This window comes from Cetorhinus maximus, chromosome 10 (genome assembly GCF_964194155.1).
Source record: "Cetorhinus maximus chromosome 10, sCetMax3.hap1.1, whole genome shotgun sequence".
Lineage (NCBI taxonomy): Eukaryota > Metazoa > Chordata > Chondrichthyes > Lamniformes > Cetorhinidae > Cetorhinus > Cetorhinus maximus.
In genome coordinates this window covers 104,339,654-104,355,654 of record NC_135888.1, presented here as the reverse complement: position 1 = coordinate 104,355,654, position 16,001 = coordinate 104,339,654, and the positions used below count along the sequence as shown (strand labels likewise).

Sequence of the window (16,001 nt, the reverse complement as noted above, 5' to 3'; positions counted from 1 at the left end):
GACAACAAAACAGCAGGACAGTGGGACTAATTGGATAGCTCTTTCAAAGAGCTGGTACAGACATGATGGCCAAAAGGCCTCCTGTGCTGTTCCATGACTGTGGTTTGTGACACACAATGTTGCTTGTTGCAAATTGGCACTGCAATTCATTTGTTTAGCACTGGCAAGAAATAAGCAACCCATCTCCTCTCAGTTCTGGATTATACCCAATGAGTGCTCACTTTCAGTTCTTTGAGGGTTAATCTGTAGTAACTGATCATTCCTGTTCACTTCTTCAATAGCTGAGTGTGATCCTATGGAGGTACTTTGGGTGATGAGTCCTTCCAAAGCTCAGCAGCCAGTCCTTTGTCATTTGTTCAATTTACTTATTTTATATAGATTTAGAATAAAATATTGGAAATATATTTTATATAGCATATACATTTAAAGCGCCTTTGTTTATTAGTTAATAGTGAATTTACATTAAAATTACTAACAGTACTCCTTAATTTCGCACACTACATATGCTCTATTTGTGAATGCTTACATTTATATTCTATTAAGTAATATATTCAACTGTAAAATGTGATAGTTTTTTTGACAATATGGTTTGCTTTTATGGCTTTGTTCTGTGTCTTCTTCACGTTGTTGTGCCATTTCTCCATTTCTATTCCATATACAGGCTATAAGCCTACAACATCTTACCTTTTCAATCTTAAGGTTTCTAAGAGTTTCATGTTCTTTTAACCTTTGGGTACCACTTTGTTAATATCCTCATGTAGCAGATAGCTTGTTTTTTTTGTTGTTGGAAACATAGAACCGTTTTCATCACAAGCTTCACTTGAGCCTTACAGTCAAGGAAAGTGTCTGATGTGATGTCTGGTCTAGATTAAGGAAGCTGATCTCAGCTAGGGCGACTACTGTGTTTGCAATTGAACTCATCCTCCCGAGACCAGGGGGAAAAAGAAAGATTTGCATTTATATAGCATTTATATTTTCACAACATCAGATGATGCAAAGCATTTTACAGCCAATGAAATACTTTTCAAGTGGGCCACCGTTGTGGAAATTTTGGCAGCTAATTTGCACACATCAAACTTCCACAAATAGGAATATGATAATGACCAGATAATCTGCTTTGATTTGATTGAGGGGTAAATGTGAGCAAGGAAACCAGGGATAAGTCCCCTTCTTATCTTCAAAATATTACTATGGGACTTTTTACATCCACCTGAGCAAATGGGTTGGGGGAGTGTCTCAGTTTTGAAATCACAATCAAGAAAACAGCACCTCCAACAGTGCAGCCCCCTCTCCACACTGCACTGGAGCGTCAATCTTGATTTTTGTGCTCAAACCCGTAGGATTTGAATGCCGTACCATGTGAGTCAGAGGGAAGAATGCTACTAACTGAGCCACAGCTGACACATAAGGTAAGGGAGAAGCTCCAAGATTCTCAAACTCTTCATCATCAAGTGACTTCACTGGATGTAGGTGGACATGGACAAAGTTGGGGGTCAAAAGAATAAACTGCTAATGGCATAAATCTGCAATAAACATTGCAAATGCTGGAAGTAAAGAGCAGATAAAGTCAAAAGAGAATAATAGGTTAACATTTGGATTGAGCCCACTGAAGGTCACTTCAAACATTAACCTATCTGACTGATTTTCTGTAAGCCCCATATGGTCGAATAGCCTTTTGACACTATCTGGGCTCAGTTGCAGAAGTATTCCAACTTAAGCAAAGTATTAGAAAGCTGCTGATGCCTCTAGTCTTTGCGTCTCAGCTTGTTCAAGACTTTAAGGAGAGGGAGTGTGAAAGCTGGCAAAAACATCTCTCCAGAGACTTCACACGCTTCAATGTCATAGACTACAATGGGAATAAAACTTGGGAGAGTTGCAAAACTGACTGCCAAAGTATGATCACTCGTTTTACCCTGTCCCACAAAGTCAAGACCTGAAACTTTTATTAGTGCAGAATTACTAACAGGTTTGAGTTATGTGCTCACATCCACTAGAAAATAGGCTAAAACTGCTCAAATTGATTTGCAGGGAAATATGTTTTTGCTCCCTCAGGAGAGCGCTCTCATTATTATGAAGGAAATATATAGAGAAAAGAAAAGGGATTGGATAGGCAAAATGAGATAAGTAGCGGTGATAGGGATAATTGTTTGGTTTAAGTATTTAGCAGACTCTGGTAAAATGCATTAGGGAGTGTGGATTGTGTATTGAATGGAACTGGAAATGAACCTGTGGTAATTGTCTACATTTGGATAAATGACATGGACAAAGGCCATAAAATCCTAAGTGCAAAGGGTGACTGCATGGCCAAAGTATTGGAAGGCAGCTGACATTAACTGAAGGAAGAAAGGAAAGGGAAAAAGTTAAAATACAGATGTTTTGCAATATTTAAGGATTAAACATGAAACATAGTTAAAAATGCAAAGCGAATAATCCTAAATAAAAAAAAGAAATTGCAAGGACATTGTAACTTAAGAACTTTTAGGAGTTATAGAGATCTGTTTATTTATGTAGTAATATTATTTTAAGAAGAACAGGTAGGGCCTTGTAAAAGTATGATAGGTTAGATGCTGGGAGTTGAAAAGAATATGTTAAATTTCAAGTAATTATTTTTCCCAACATTTATGTTATGGAAGATAATGATATTTCTTTTTCAGCAGAGGGGAAGAGAGCGCACTGAGTTCATGAAAAATGTTGTGCTTAGTAATGAAACTTTTATTGAGAAACTAGGATATTCGATGGAAAGTAACCAAGAATACATAAGGAACTAAATAACAGTAGGAGTAGAGGGGTCTTTGACTGAAATTTTTTGAGTATTAAAAGCACAGGTTAGTCTTGGGCATCCAGAAACTGGCATTTTGGCTTCCGATTTTTGTAAAGCTTGCATGTGTGACCTTTGGAAATTTTGGTTTGTCAGCCTGGCATATGTAGTGGGAGAAATACCAAAGCTCACTATAGAGGAAACAATTGAAGAAAACCAGAGGTATAAATTCTAAACCGTGAGTTTATTCAGGAATTCTCACAGAGACAGCTTATCAAATAAATCTAATGAACGTTTGTGTGGTACCCAGGATTTCATCAATTTAAGAAGTTCAGTATATTTTTAAATATTATAGTTACTACAATAATCTCTTCCTCTCTTGGTTTCCCCATCTCCTCCTCCTGCACAAAATTACCATTTAAATTTGGACTCTATGGCCTGAATTTTTCAGGTGGTGGGCGGGCTCGCCAGGAGTGGTCGCGGAGCACGTGAAAGAGCGTTTCAATCTCCCTGAGGCACGGAGCGGCCTCAGGGAGATTGAATCGATGTTGAAACAATTAAATAAATGGTTGAAAAATGTATTTAAACATGTCCCCTCATGTGACTGTGTCACATGAGATGGGACATGTTTTTATATTTATGAACATTTTTTCATTTAATTAATAAAAGCTTTAGGAAACCTCATCCCCCTCGTGGATACGGTTTCCTAAAAAAATGCGAATACCACTTGGCCTTTTCGCCTTAGTGAGTTGCTGCAGTGCATCTTACAGGTGATACACATGGGTGCCACCGCGTGGATGGTGGAGTGAATATTTAAAGTGATGGATGGGGTACCTATCAAGTGAGTTGTCTTGTCTTGGATGGTGTTGAGCTTCTTAAGCATTATTAGATACAGGCAAGTGGATAGTATTCCATTGCATTCCTCACTTGTGCCTTTTAGATGGTGGAAAGCTTTTGGGTGTCAAAATATGAATCATTCGCCATATAATGCCAAGCTTATGACCTTTTTTTTATTCATTCACAGGATGTGGGCTTCGCTGGCTGGGCCAGCATTTATTTCCCATCCCTAATTACCCTTGAGAAGGCGGTGGTAGGCTTGAACTGTGCAACCCATGTGGTGTAGGTACACCCACAGGGCTGTTAGGGAAGGAGCTGCTCTTGTAGCCTCACTATTTATGTAGTTGGTCTTGTTAAGTTTCTGGTTAATGGTGACCCCCAGAATGTTGATGGTGGGGATTTTGATGATAATGCCTTTGAATGTCAAGGGGAGATGATTAGACTCTGTTTTTAGATATAGTCTTTTGCCATCCACCTGTATGGTACAAATGTTACTTACCAGTTAACAGCTCAAGCCTGAATGTTATGCATGCTTTGCTGCATGTAGGAATGGAATGCTTCATTATATGAAATATTGTGAATGAAACTGAACACTGTGAAAAATAAGCAAACGTCCCCAATTCTGATCTTATGATGGAGGGAATGTCATTGATGAAGCAGCTGAAGATGGTTTGGTCTAGGACACTACCCTGAGGAGCTCCAGCAGTGATGTCCTGGGGCAGAGATGATTGGCCTTCAACAACCACAACCATCTTCCTTTATGCAAGGTATGACTCCAACCAAAGGAGAATTCCCTCCAACCCCCAATTCCCATTGATTGCAATTTTGCTAGGGCTCCTTGATATCACACTCAGTCAAATGTTTCCTTAATAACAAGTGAAATCATTCTCATCTCATCTGAAACTCAGCTCTTTTGTCTATGCTCGGACCAAGGCTATAATGAGGTCTGGAGTTGAGTTTGGCAGAACCCAAACTGAACATTGGTAAGCAAGTTACTGGTGACTAAGTGCTGCTTGTTAGCACTGTTAACAATACTTTCCATCACTTTGTTAATGTTAAGAGTAGACCTGTGGGGCCGTAATTGACTGGATTAGATTTGTCCTGCATTTGTGGACAGGACATACCTGGGCAATTTTCCACTATGTTGATTACAGTGCTGTGACCATGTCGCAATAGATTGGCTAGAGGTACAGCTAGTTCTGGAGTTATGAGTCATGGGCACTACAAACTATCTTCTTAAACCACACTCTGCTTCCTCTGCCCTCACCTCCGATAATGCGTGCGAGCAGCTTATGGACAATTTTGTCACAAAGAATGATAGAGTAGTAATAATCGGGGATTTTAAATATTCGAATATAGACAGGGATAACAATAGTGTAAAGGGAAGAGAGGGACAAGAGTTCCTCGAGTGAATTCAGGAGAATTTTCTACAGTGGTATGTTTCCTGTTCAATGAGAAAGGGGTTAAAACTTCATGGAATAAAAGGGAAAGTAGCAATATGCATACAAAATTGGCTGAGGGACAGGAAACAGAGTGATGGTTCATGGTTTTTTGGGCTGGAGGAAAGTTTATAGTGGAGTTCCCCAGGAGTCGGGGTTAGGACCCATGCTTTTTCTGTTTTATATATGAATGCCCTAGACATTGGTGTACAGGGCGCAATTTCAACATTTGCAGACAGTACAAAACTTGGAAGTATTGCGAATTGTGAGGATGACAGTGTAGAACTTCAAAAGAACTAGATAAGTTGGTGGAATGGGCAGACGAATGGCAGATGAAATGACAGAGAAGTGTGAAGGTCTTCATTTTGGTAGAAAGAACATGAAGAGGTAATATAAAATAAAGCGTGCAGCTCTAAAGTGGGTACAGGAACAGAGGGACATGGGTGTATATGTACGCAAATCATTGAAGGTGGCAGGACAGGTTGAGAGAGCAGTTAACAAAGCATACAACATCCTAGGCTTTATTAATAGGGGCAGAGAGTACAAGAGCAATGTGGTTATGGTAAACTTGTATAAAACACTGGTTCAGCCTCAATTGAAGTATTGTGCCCAGTTCTGGGTGCTGTGCTTTGGGAAAGATGTGAAGGCCTTAGAGTGCAGAAAAGATTCATGAGAATGGTTCCAAGGATGAGGAGCTCGGGTTACGTAAATAGATTGGAGAAGTTGGGACAAATTTTCTTGGAGAAGAGAGGTTGAGTGGAGATTTGATAGAGGTGTTCATAATCATGAGGAGGCTAGACGGAGTAGATAGGGAGAAACTGTTCCCATTGGTGGAAGGATTGAGAAGCAGAGGAAACAGATTTAAGATAATTGAGAAAAGAAATAGCGATTTAAAGAAAAGTTTTTTGACTCAGCAAGTGGTTAGGATCTGGAAGCCCTGCCTGAGAGTGGTGAAAGCCAGTCAAATTGAGGGATTTAAATATATTGTTTTCTGAAAAGGAAGAATGTGCAGGGCTATGGGGAGAAGGCAGTGGAATGGCACTAGGTCAATTGCTCCTTCAGAGAGCCAGCACAAACATGATGGGTCGAATAGCCTCCTTCTGTGCTGTAACCATTCTGCGATTCTGTGATTGAGACCATCATTTAGCTGCCTTTGCCTCTGTCTCTACCACTTGGCTCCCTTTCCCAGCCCTTTGACCAACCTTCCCCAAAAATACCTGCTGCCTGAACTCAGGTCTTCCTCTGGATTCTATCCCAACTCCTTCGATGCTCATTCCAACCTTATGTTATCGACCTCCTGCTCGCTCAATCCTATTGCAACTAAACTGCTGACAACTCAATTTCCCTTACTTAGCTCATGTTAACTGATATGGTTAATCTTTTCCTCTCTTCAGCTGCTGTTCCCCATCAAATCTGCTGTCATTACATCATCTCTAAAAAATCACTCTTGATTCTTTTGTACCTACGAACTATGGTCTAATTTCCAACCTCCCTCCAATATCCTTGAATGTATTCTCACTTACAAAATTCATGCCTATCTTTCCTACAATTTCATGTTTGAGTCCCTCCAACCAGGTTTCCTGCCCAGCCACAATATTGAAACAGCCTCGTTAAAGTCACAAACGGAATCCTTTATGACTGACTATGATAAACTAACCCTTCCCACCCTTATTAACCTCTCTGCAGTTTCGGCATAGTTGACCACACATTCCTCTTCCAATGCCTCCCCTCCGTCATCCAGCCAGGCGAACTGAGCTAGTTTGAATCCATTGTTATCTAATGGTAGCCAGGGAATAATCTAAAATGGCTTCTGTGCCCACTCGCACTTTGTTACACCTGGAGTTCCTCAATGATCTATCCTTGGTCCTCTTCTATTTCTCATCTCGAGTTAACTATTCCTGGTCAGGCTCTCATCTCCACCTTACATAATCTGTGTCCATCCAAAATTGTGCTGTCAGTACCTTAACTTGCTCCAAATCTCATTCACCCATTAGCTCTGTGCTTGATGTCCTTCACTGACTCCCCATCCAACAACCCCAAAGTTTAAAATCTCTTCAAAGCCTCACTCCTCGCTACCTGTGTGGCCTCCTTCAGCTCTACAAGCCTTCATGCAGTAACCAACGCATATGTGTTGCTCGTTCATTTTCCATTTAACTGGAAGAACATTTTGGTTGAGGTACTGGGGGAAACTGGTGTCTTTGGATGTTTATTAAAAAACACATCTGTGTGAGGCATGTTACTCAGAGGCGAGGGGCTTAGATATTCCTCTTCAGTGGAAATCTTGTCAGAGGTTTGGCATGATGACCTTTCCTCCAGCTGGCTTGGTCTGCGCCAACTCCAGCGGCTTCCCCAGGGTTAACCTCATGCTATTTTTAGTTGGCTGCTGTTAGTATTCTCACTTGCACCAGGCAGCCTGACAAGAAGTGGGCGGGGGCTGGTGTGGGAGTGGGGGGGTTGGCATTGCAGGAGAAGGGAGGGTGGGACATGGCAGTGGAGTAGGACCTGCTTCTGGAGCAGTTGAAGTGGAATTTCTTAAAAGAATTTGTGGCGTTTAAAACTGACGATGTGGGGCAATTGATTAAAATCCCTTGGTGGGGATTTAGACTATTCATGACTTCTGGGGAAAATCAGAGAAGTGTTTGTGACTGAAAGAGAGCCGGCAGCACAGCTTCAGCGATATTTCTGTCCCTTGTATCGTCCACTTTTAGTGGTATTGAGAATCTAGGCCCATATTTCTATGTTGACTTAGATGGAGTTGCACATGTTTCGACGAGCAGGTATTCAGAGAAAAAATTAAAAATAATATTGGAAGCATGCCTGAGAGTTGTGTATCAGAATATTTGGCTTACCTCTATGCATAGACCTGAAAGAATTACAGAACATTCAATGCAAGTATCAGAGACTGGTGATACTAAAGAGCTCAGGAAATGCCATTCCTCTAAACAGGTGATGTTGTATTACAATATGTAATCTGAAGTGTTAAAATTTCATTTTGTAGTATATTGTGTGAAAGAATATTAACCACAAAATGAAGCCCTTCCTGATTTAAAGTATAACCTAGGATGAAAGGTGTAGGCCTGTCAAGACAGAAAAAAAGTAGGAGACTATGCTGTGTGAGTAGGTGGTAACCTTTTCATGTAAGGAGATAAGAAAAATCAGAGGGAAAATCACCTTATTTTCCTCCAATTCCCATTTCATGGTTGTGATATAAATGGACATGTTATCCTTTGGTTTTATTTTTGTTTTCAGACCCATCGTTGTTGGACTTTTAGTTCTCATTCTGCGGCCAACTGACTCAAAGGCCTTGGTTGCTGCAAGTTGTTTTCAATTGCTCTCATTTTTCTGGCAGCCAGAAAAGCAGCAGTGATAGGAGCCATTCAATTCACATTCAAGATATTATGTTGCGGTAGCAAGAGGGAAACGTCAGCAGGGCAAAGTAGTAGAAATATGATACTAATTGAACTGGTTGGCTTACTTAGGAAACCATGATCCATGAGATCATCCTGTTCCATCATCTGTATATGGTCGTCAGCTGCCAACTATGTGACTATTTGCAGATAACCCATATAATACACCTTCACTCCAGTGACATGAAATTACTAAACTTTGATGCAGGATTTGTTAGTTCTGAATATTAACTGTTTAAATTTGTGCTTGTAGGAACAATATCGTGGGGCACTGCAACTCCCATGGATGTTGTCAAAAGTCGCCTTCAAGCTGATGGAGTCAGCGAAACAAGATACAAGGGGATAGTGCATTGTATTCAACAGAGCTACCGAAAGGAAGGACTGAATGTAAGTTAATTGCCAATGGGAACACAAAAAATAGAAACATTTTGGAGTGAAACAGATTTTCGACAAGTTTTAAGGTGGAAGAGTTAAAATATTTATACTCAGGTCAGGTACAGCACAAACTGGATTTAGGAAAAAAGTGCTTATAAACTGTGCCATTAAGAATTTCCATATCAAACACAGCAGAACTTGAATATGGCGTAAACTCACTGGCTGCAAAATTCAGCTCTGTAGTGTCAGTGCTATGGGAATCAGTTGAGGTTAGAAATGGGGGAGTGGGGTGGGGGTACTCCTGACTACTTATGGTGAGACCTGCGCCAATTGCTGTGTTGTGAAGTGCAATTGTTCTGTGCAAGTGTCGGAGTATACAGAGCAGGCAGATCATGATACCAGTCTAGCATTGATTTGATGCCTTACTTGTCATTTTGGACTTTGCCACCCCTGTTAATGCCCCATCGTAAACACACACAGCTGAACATGCATTCAATGGCCGCCACCACGGCACCCCGCTGGCATATTTGGAAGTGGGGGCACTCTTAAAAGAGAACGGATGGCCTACCCGCTGCCTTCCCTCACACCCACAAGCTGCTTCCCAAATTACGGTGGGTAGACAATGTGTCAGGCAGCCTCGCTGCCCTTAGGCCTAATGAAGCCCTTAAGTGACCAATTAATGGCCACTTAAGGGCCTCATTCTACCTCTGCCACAATCTTTGTCCAGCTGAGGAAGGTGGGGGAAAGGCAAACAGCCCAGCAAGTTTCACTGCACAGGCAAGAAGGAGGGGTCCCATGTACCAAATGGGGACACCCCTCCCCCCCAAGTTCATAGCCCCCCAGCTTTATCCTTCACTTCCCCCCCACCCTCTCTCTTGGCCTCTAAAACCTGACACAGCTACTCCTCCCCTCCCCTCCCCTGAGGTCTGCTAGGCAGGCCTGATCAAAGACTGCCTTTAGCATATTATTGGGTTTGCTAGTGCCCTCCCAGAAAGAAAGTGTTTGTGGAGGGGGGGCCTCGTTATCATGCACTCTGTGCCCAATTGAGGAACCCGACATCAGGAGGGGAGGGCCACTGAAAACCACCCCCCTGCCCTTGTCTCCGACCCCTGCCATCCCTCTCCCTCCCACAAGACCCACCCTGCGATCCTCATCCCACCCTAACATACCTTCGGCTGGGGTCCCTTGATGACCTTGAACCTTTGGTGGGTGTATTTCCAGCAGCTGCTGCTACTCCCAGTGGTGCTGACGACAACGCAGCTGCTGGCCTCTGATTGGCCAGCAGTTCTTGGTGGGCAGGACTAGTTCCACTGGGTCCTGAATCCCAGGGAAGGCCCAATGGAGGCCACTTAAGTGCCTGAAAGACATTTAATATCGTCAGGCCTCCCCCACGAAAAGACAGATGTTCCCCAATGGCTCTCCGACCAGTGGACGAGACCCCCATTGCGTGATTAAATCCCATCCATCCTCTCGGTATCTACCCTGTCAAGCCCCCTCAGAATCTTATAAGTTTCAATAAGATCACCGCTCATTCTTCTAAACTCCAATGAGTATTGGCCCAATCCTTCCTCATAAAACAACCAGCCTAGCAAACCTTCTCTGAACTGCTTCTAATGCAAGTATATCCCTCCCCAAGTAAGGAGACCAAAACTGCACACATTAGTGTGGTCCCACCAATGCTCCGTACAGGTGTAGCAAGACTAGCATCTAACATACGATGCATTCAAATTGGATCATCGATATCCCTCATCTTGATATGTACCAAAAATATGCAAGGAACAACTAAAATGGTGGATGTGTAGGTAAAAAGGAAGAACTTAAATTATGATCCTCAGCTGTTTTGACCCAGCAGAAACTCTTGCAAGTGAAATTCTAAAGCAAAGACATAAGGGCTTAACAAATAGCTACACTCATTTTGTTATTGCTTTGGCCACCTTTTTGTTAGCAATCAGGAAATAAAAATAACGTCAGTCCCTATTATGTGAGTATTGGGACTTTCTGCTGGGGCAGGTGGCTGATAGCACGTGATCCCACTAGAGCTGCGATGTTAGTTTTCTTGAGAAAGGGGAAATGAGTACAGTGCTTTAAATAAGGATAGCTCTCAAAGGGTGTTGTTTTTAAAGTATACATTGAAGACAAAACCATCCAAACAAAATCAATGTGCGTATTTTAGGCTGACAAATTTAGCATAAGGAATGTTGAAGCTCAGAAGCATGGCTGCAGCCCCCTGCATGATATGTTTCCAATTGCTAAAGAATTTGTTTGAGGAAATATTCTTTGTTTGCCAGGTGCATCCATATAGACAGATAGGTATCAGGGGAGGGGACACCTCTCACTGTCACTTTTCGAACATACGAACAAGGAGCAGGAGTAGGCCATTCGGCTCCTCGAGCCTGCTCTGCCATTCAGTAAGATCATGGCTGACCTGATAGTAACCTCAAATCTGCATCCCACCTACCCCCGATAACCTTTCACCCCCTTGCTTACCAAGAATCTATCCACCTCTGCCTTAAAAATATTCATAGACTCTGCTTCTATTGCCTTTTTAGGAAGAGAGTTCCAAAGACTCACAGCCCTCTGAGAGAAAAAGTTTCACCTCATCTCCATTTTAAATGGGCGACCCCTTATTTTTAAACAGTGACCCCTGGCTCTAGATTCTCCCACAAGAGGAACCATCCTCTCCACATCCACCCTGTCAAGACCCCTTAAGAACTTATATGTTTCAATCAAATCACTTCTTACTCTTCTAAACTCCAGCAGATACAAGTCTAGCCTGTCCAACTTTTCCCCATACCAGGTGTTAGTCTAGTAAACCTGAGCTGCTTCCAGTGTGTTTACAGCCTTCCTTAAATAAGGTGACCAACACTGTACACAATACCCCAAATGTGGTCTCACTAGTGCTCTGTATAACTGAAGCATAATCTCCCTACTTTTGTATTCAGTTCCCCTCAGAATAAATGATAACATTCTATTAACTTTCCTAATTACTTGCTTTACTTACATACTAGCCTTTTGCAATTCATGCACTAAGACACCCAGATCCCTCTGCATCTCAGAGCTCTGTAGTCTCTCACCATTTAGATTATATGCTTCTCTTTTATTCTTTATGCCAAAATGGACAATTTTAAATTTTCCCACATTATACTCTATTTGCCAGATCTTCGTACACTCACTTAACCTATCTATATCTTTTTGTAGCCTCCTTAGTCCTTGTCACAACTTACTTTCCTACCTATCTTTGTGTCATCAGCAAATTTGGCAACCATCCCTTCATCCAAGGCATTTATATAAATTGTAAACAGTTGAGGTCATAGCACTGATCCCTATGGCACACCACTCATTACATCTTGCCAACCTGAAAGAGACCCATTTATGCCTACACTTTGCTTCCTGTTAGCCAGCCAATCTTCTATCCATGCCAATATGTTACCCCCTTTCTCATGAACTTTTATTTTCCGCAATAACCTTTAATGTGACACTTTATCAAATGCCTTCTGGAAATCTAAGTACAGTACATCCACTGGTTCCCCTTTATCCACAGCACATGTTACTTCCTCAAAGAACTCCAAGAAATTGGTTAAATATGATTTCCCTTTCACAAAACCATATTGACTCTGCCTGGTTACTTTGAACTTATCCAAGTGTCCTGCTATAGCTTCTTTAACAATAGCTTCCAACATTTTCCCGATTACTGGCGTTAAGCTAACTGGCCTGTAGTTTTCTGCTTTCTGTCTCCCTCCCTTTTTGAATAATGGAGTTACATCTGCTATCTTCCAATCTAATGGGACCTTTCCTGAATCTAGGAAGTGTCTGAAAATTAAAATTAATGCATCAAATATCTAACTAACCACTTCTTTTAAGACCCTAGGATGAAGACCCTAGGTTGCTTGCCAATGCTTTCAGTTGGGGAAATTGCAATCACAAGAGAAGGAAATAATCGCATCATACAAATGAACTAAAGACTTGTATGTCGAACTATTACTGTCTGGGGGAGATATTAAAAATGTTTGTTTTATTTACTAGGTATTTTTTAAAGGAGCAGCTTTGAATGCTATTCGTGGATTCCCTATGAGTGCAGCCATGTTTTTGGGATATGAACTCGCACTGAAAGCATTGCGAGGTCAATAAGCAGAAAAGTAACATTTGACTTCTGATGTTTATCAAACTTGACCAGTTGCATAGTTCTTTGCACCGTCCAGCAGTTGATCAAATTTATAAAAATTGGCTCGTCTTTCCTTGGCTCCTGATTTCAATTTGATACAACTCGTTTTCAGAAAGAGCATTAGAAGCCACAGAGACAATTCAGAATGATGGTTTGCTTCAAAAGTTATGTGCAACGTCTCCTGGGAAAACAGGTTGAATGGATTAATGGAAATCAGGAAACATTGATGAGCAATCATGAGGGAAGATCTTTACTTGAAACATAGACTGACTAATTTCCGTTTCACCACAAAGGCTGCCTAACCTGCTTTTACTGGCTTTTGCTGTTTCTGTTTTTAGAGTTAGAGGTGGGGATGGAGTTAATTGGCAGAATTATTGGGAGATGAAAATCATACAGCGACTCACAGAAGATTTCTAAGTAGGGTTGCCAACACAAGTTGTACTTGTTCTTAGAGGTTTCATCACACAACCACCTGTTTCCAACCAGTCGCCCGCACAACAGCTTTCCACTACTACCCCCACCCCACCCACCAACATTTTCAATATTCTTACAACTAATGAAAAGTGTAAGGAAATGAAGAAAAAACAGTTTTTTAAATGCCTCTATGAATTTTCTTCGGGCTGCTGGCAGCAGTATCCTCGAGATTCACCTTTAATTCCTGAGGGCTCCAGGATAATCCTGGATCTATGGTAACCCGATATTCAACTGTTTTTGATGAATTAATTGTTCAGAATTGTTCTAATCGTCTAACTATCATCAGATTGATTTGTATCAGAAAATCACAGCAAGAAAACCATAATAGGGAAAAAAGAAATGACTATAGATTTCATCTTCAGTGTTTACATATTTAAAACTTTATTGGACATAACTTAGAACTTTTTTGATGAATAATTTTATAATTAAGTAACAAGAATAAATTACATTATTTTTACATTAAATAACATAAGATGAACATAGTTGTTGCTACTTTTGGTGATGTCTGAAGAAGCATGGCCTAATTGCTAGGTTAGTTGAGAGCATGTAAAAATTTTGGCCCACAAACTTGACATGTTAATGACAGTAATGTTAATGCCAAGAACTAATGCTGGCTTTGTGTCATGGCACAGAACTGTGTGAGGAGAGAGAGAGGCTGGGAGGAGGGAAAGAAATAGAGCAAGTGTGGATCTGGCTAAGCCAAGTTATGTTACAGAATACTAATGGGAACAATAAAGGTTTTATGTGAGAGAGCAGATGTGTAGGCTGTGTGACCAAGAAGGGCTGGGTTAATATAGGCTTTGTAAGAGATGTAGCTGTGTATGCGCGTCAAAATAGAGATGTGTGTGTGAAAGACAGTGACCTAATAAAGGATGTAATACAAACTAGAAGCAAGAAACAGAATGAAACAAGAAATATGAAGGGGTAATGTAGGGGAAGAGAAAGCTGGGAGAAATAAAGAAACTGAGTTGAATAGGAGATTGTGGGACTGAGAAAGAAAGACACACACACACACACACTTCATCCTGATATGCCTGGAGTTTAATATTTTCTTCCATTTTCTACTTTCATGTCCAGAATGTTTCATTTATTTATGATTTTAATGTTGGAATTTCATCAGTTTATGAAAGAGGGCAAGGAGGGAAAGCATAGGTGAGTGAGAGCTTGAAAAATTGTTGAATGCACGGACTAGGGAGTTAGGGCTAAGATATCCTCCTTTCTAGCTATCAAGAAGAACTTGCATTTATATAATGTGTTTAATGTTTAAAAAAAATTCCCAAAGAGCTTGCATCTTGTATAGAGAGAATTAAGTCCAAAGATGGCATCCTGTGAGTTTACAAACATAAATGAATAGTATGGCCAACTCAATGTTGCACCTGTAGATACAACTCATACATACTCCTTAAATAAAATGCTTAAATTCTAAGTGTTAAATAGAATTCAGAGGCTGACTAGAAGCACATTGGGTTATCATGGGCATTGAGTTGGCAGGGGTAGTGAACTGGGCATCACAGTCATCAATCTGCAGCGGGATATATATTTCAACATTAATGTGGAACACAGCAAAATAACCAGAGAGATTTCTCATAAAGTCATAGAGCACGGAAGGAGGCCATTTGGCCCATCATGTCTGTGCTGGCTCTTTCAAAGGGCTAACCAATGAGTTCCACTCCGCTGTTCTTTCTCCACACCCTTCAAATTCTTTCCTTTTTAGTCGTATGTTTTGTAAATATCTTGCCTCTATTTGCAGATGGATGCTATCTAACTGAGAAGCCTTCACAAAGGATTAATGAAACCTCCATTTCATGAATAAATGTATTCGAAATATTCTGTATTTATAGGAGCAGACTAGCCCTATTGAAAATCAATTGTCCTCACGATTGATTCCCATAGCACTATAATATTGCCATCCTGTTTCTTCCATGAAGATCTAGCGCCCCTTCAGGGTGCCAGTCTTTCCGTATGTGTATTAAATGTTGATCTGATTCACAGGCTACTTACAGCTGATGACAGAGTTGAAAGCCTTGATCTTGGTGCTGACAGACTCTCTGCTAAGCTGCTAAGCAAGATGAATTGTGTTTTGCTGGTGTACTTTTAAATGGGTGCACTTCAAGGTGCAATCTTATTCTGTAGCAAAACAATTCACTTTCTGCTGCCCAGTAAAAATTGGTTGGCTAATTATAATCATTAAAACATGCTAAAAAGGTATAGTTGGGTACTGGGAGATTAGACTGGGAAATTCACAAGGGCATTTTTTTGTCATTTGGCCCATTGGTGCCATATAAAAGTTATTTTGTCCTTTTCCCTCTGTTACTGATTTCTAATGGTAATGTGATTATGTTGGCTTTTGTGCTCCTTTAATAGCTCACTGTAAAAAAAAACTATGCAAAAGTAGAATAATATTAGTTATGTTCTTCATAATAAAATATGTCTGCATTACAGAGTGTAAGTCAAAGAAAGCTTCAGCATTCAAGTAGAATTGATCTCACCCAGTGTTCAGATTGATAGTTTTGCAAATCCCAAATCCTCATTTGTATATGCTGCAAGCA

The 16,001-nt window shown here is 40.8% G+C and overlaps 2 protein-coding genes across 4 annotated transcripts in view; both read left to right on the top strand.

Moving 5' to 3' along the window:
- Window positions 1-14,428, top strand: part of LOC144685904 (solute carrier family 25 member 48-like) — a 31,901-nt gene extending 17,473 nt beyond the window's left edge. For all 3 annotated transcript variants that reach the window (XR_013577810.1, XM_078550918.1, XM_078550916.1), the window contains 2 exons: window positions 8,695-8,828; window positions 12,840-14,428. Coding sequence is in view for 2 of the 3 variants with exons in the window: in XM_078550918.1 (XP_078407044.1) it covers window positions 8,695-8,828; window positions 12,840-12,944 (239 nt within the window). In the remaining variant the exon portion in view is untranslated. The remainder of the gene's footprint in view (window positions 1-8,694; window positions 8,829-12,839) is intronic.
- tgfbi (transforming growth factor, beta-induced) overlaps window positions 1-16,001 on the top strand; it is a 465,360-nt gene that overhangs the window by 39,943 nt on the left and 409,416 nt on the right. The gene's annotated exons all lie outside the window — the stretch shown is intronic.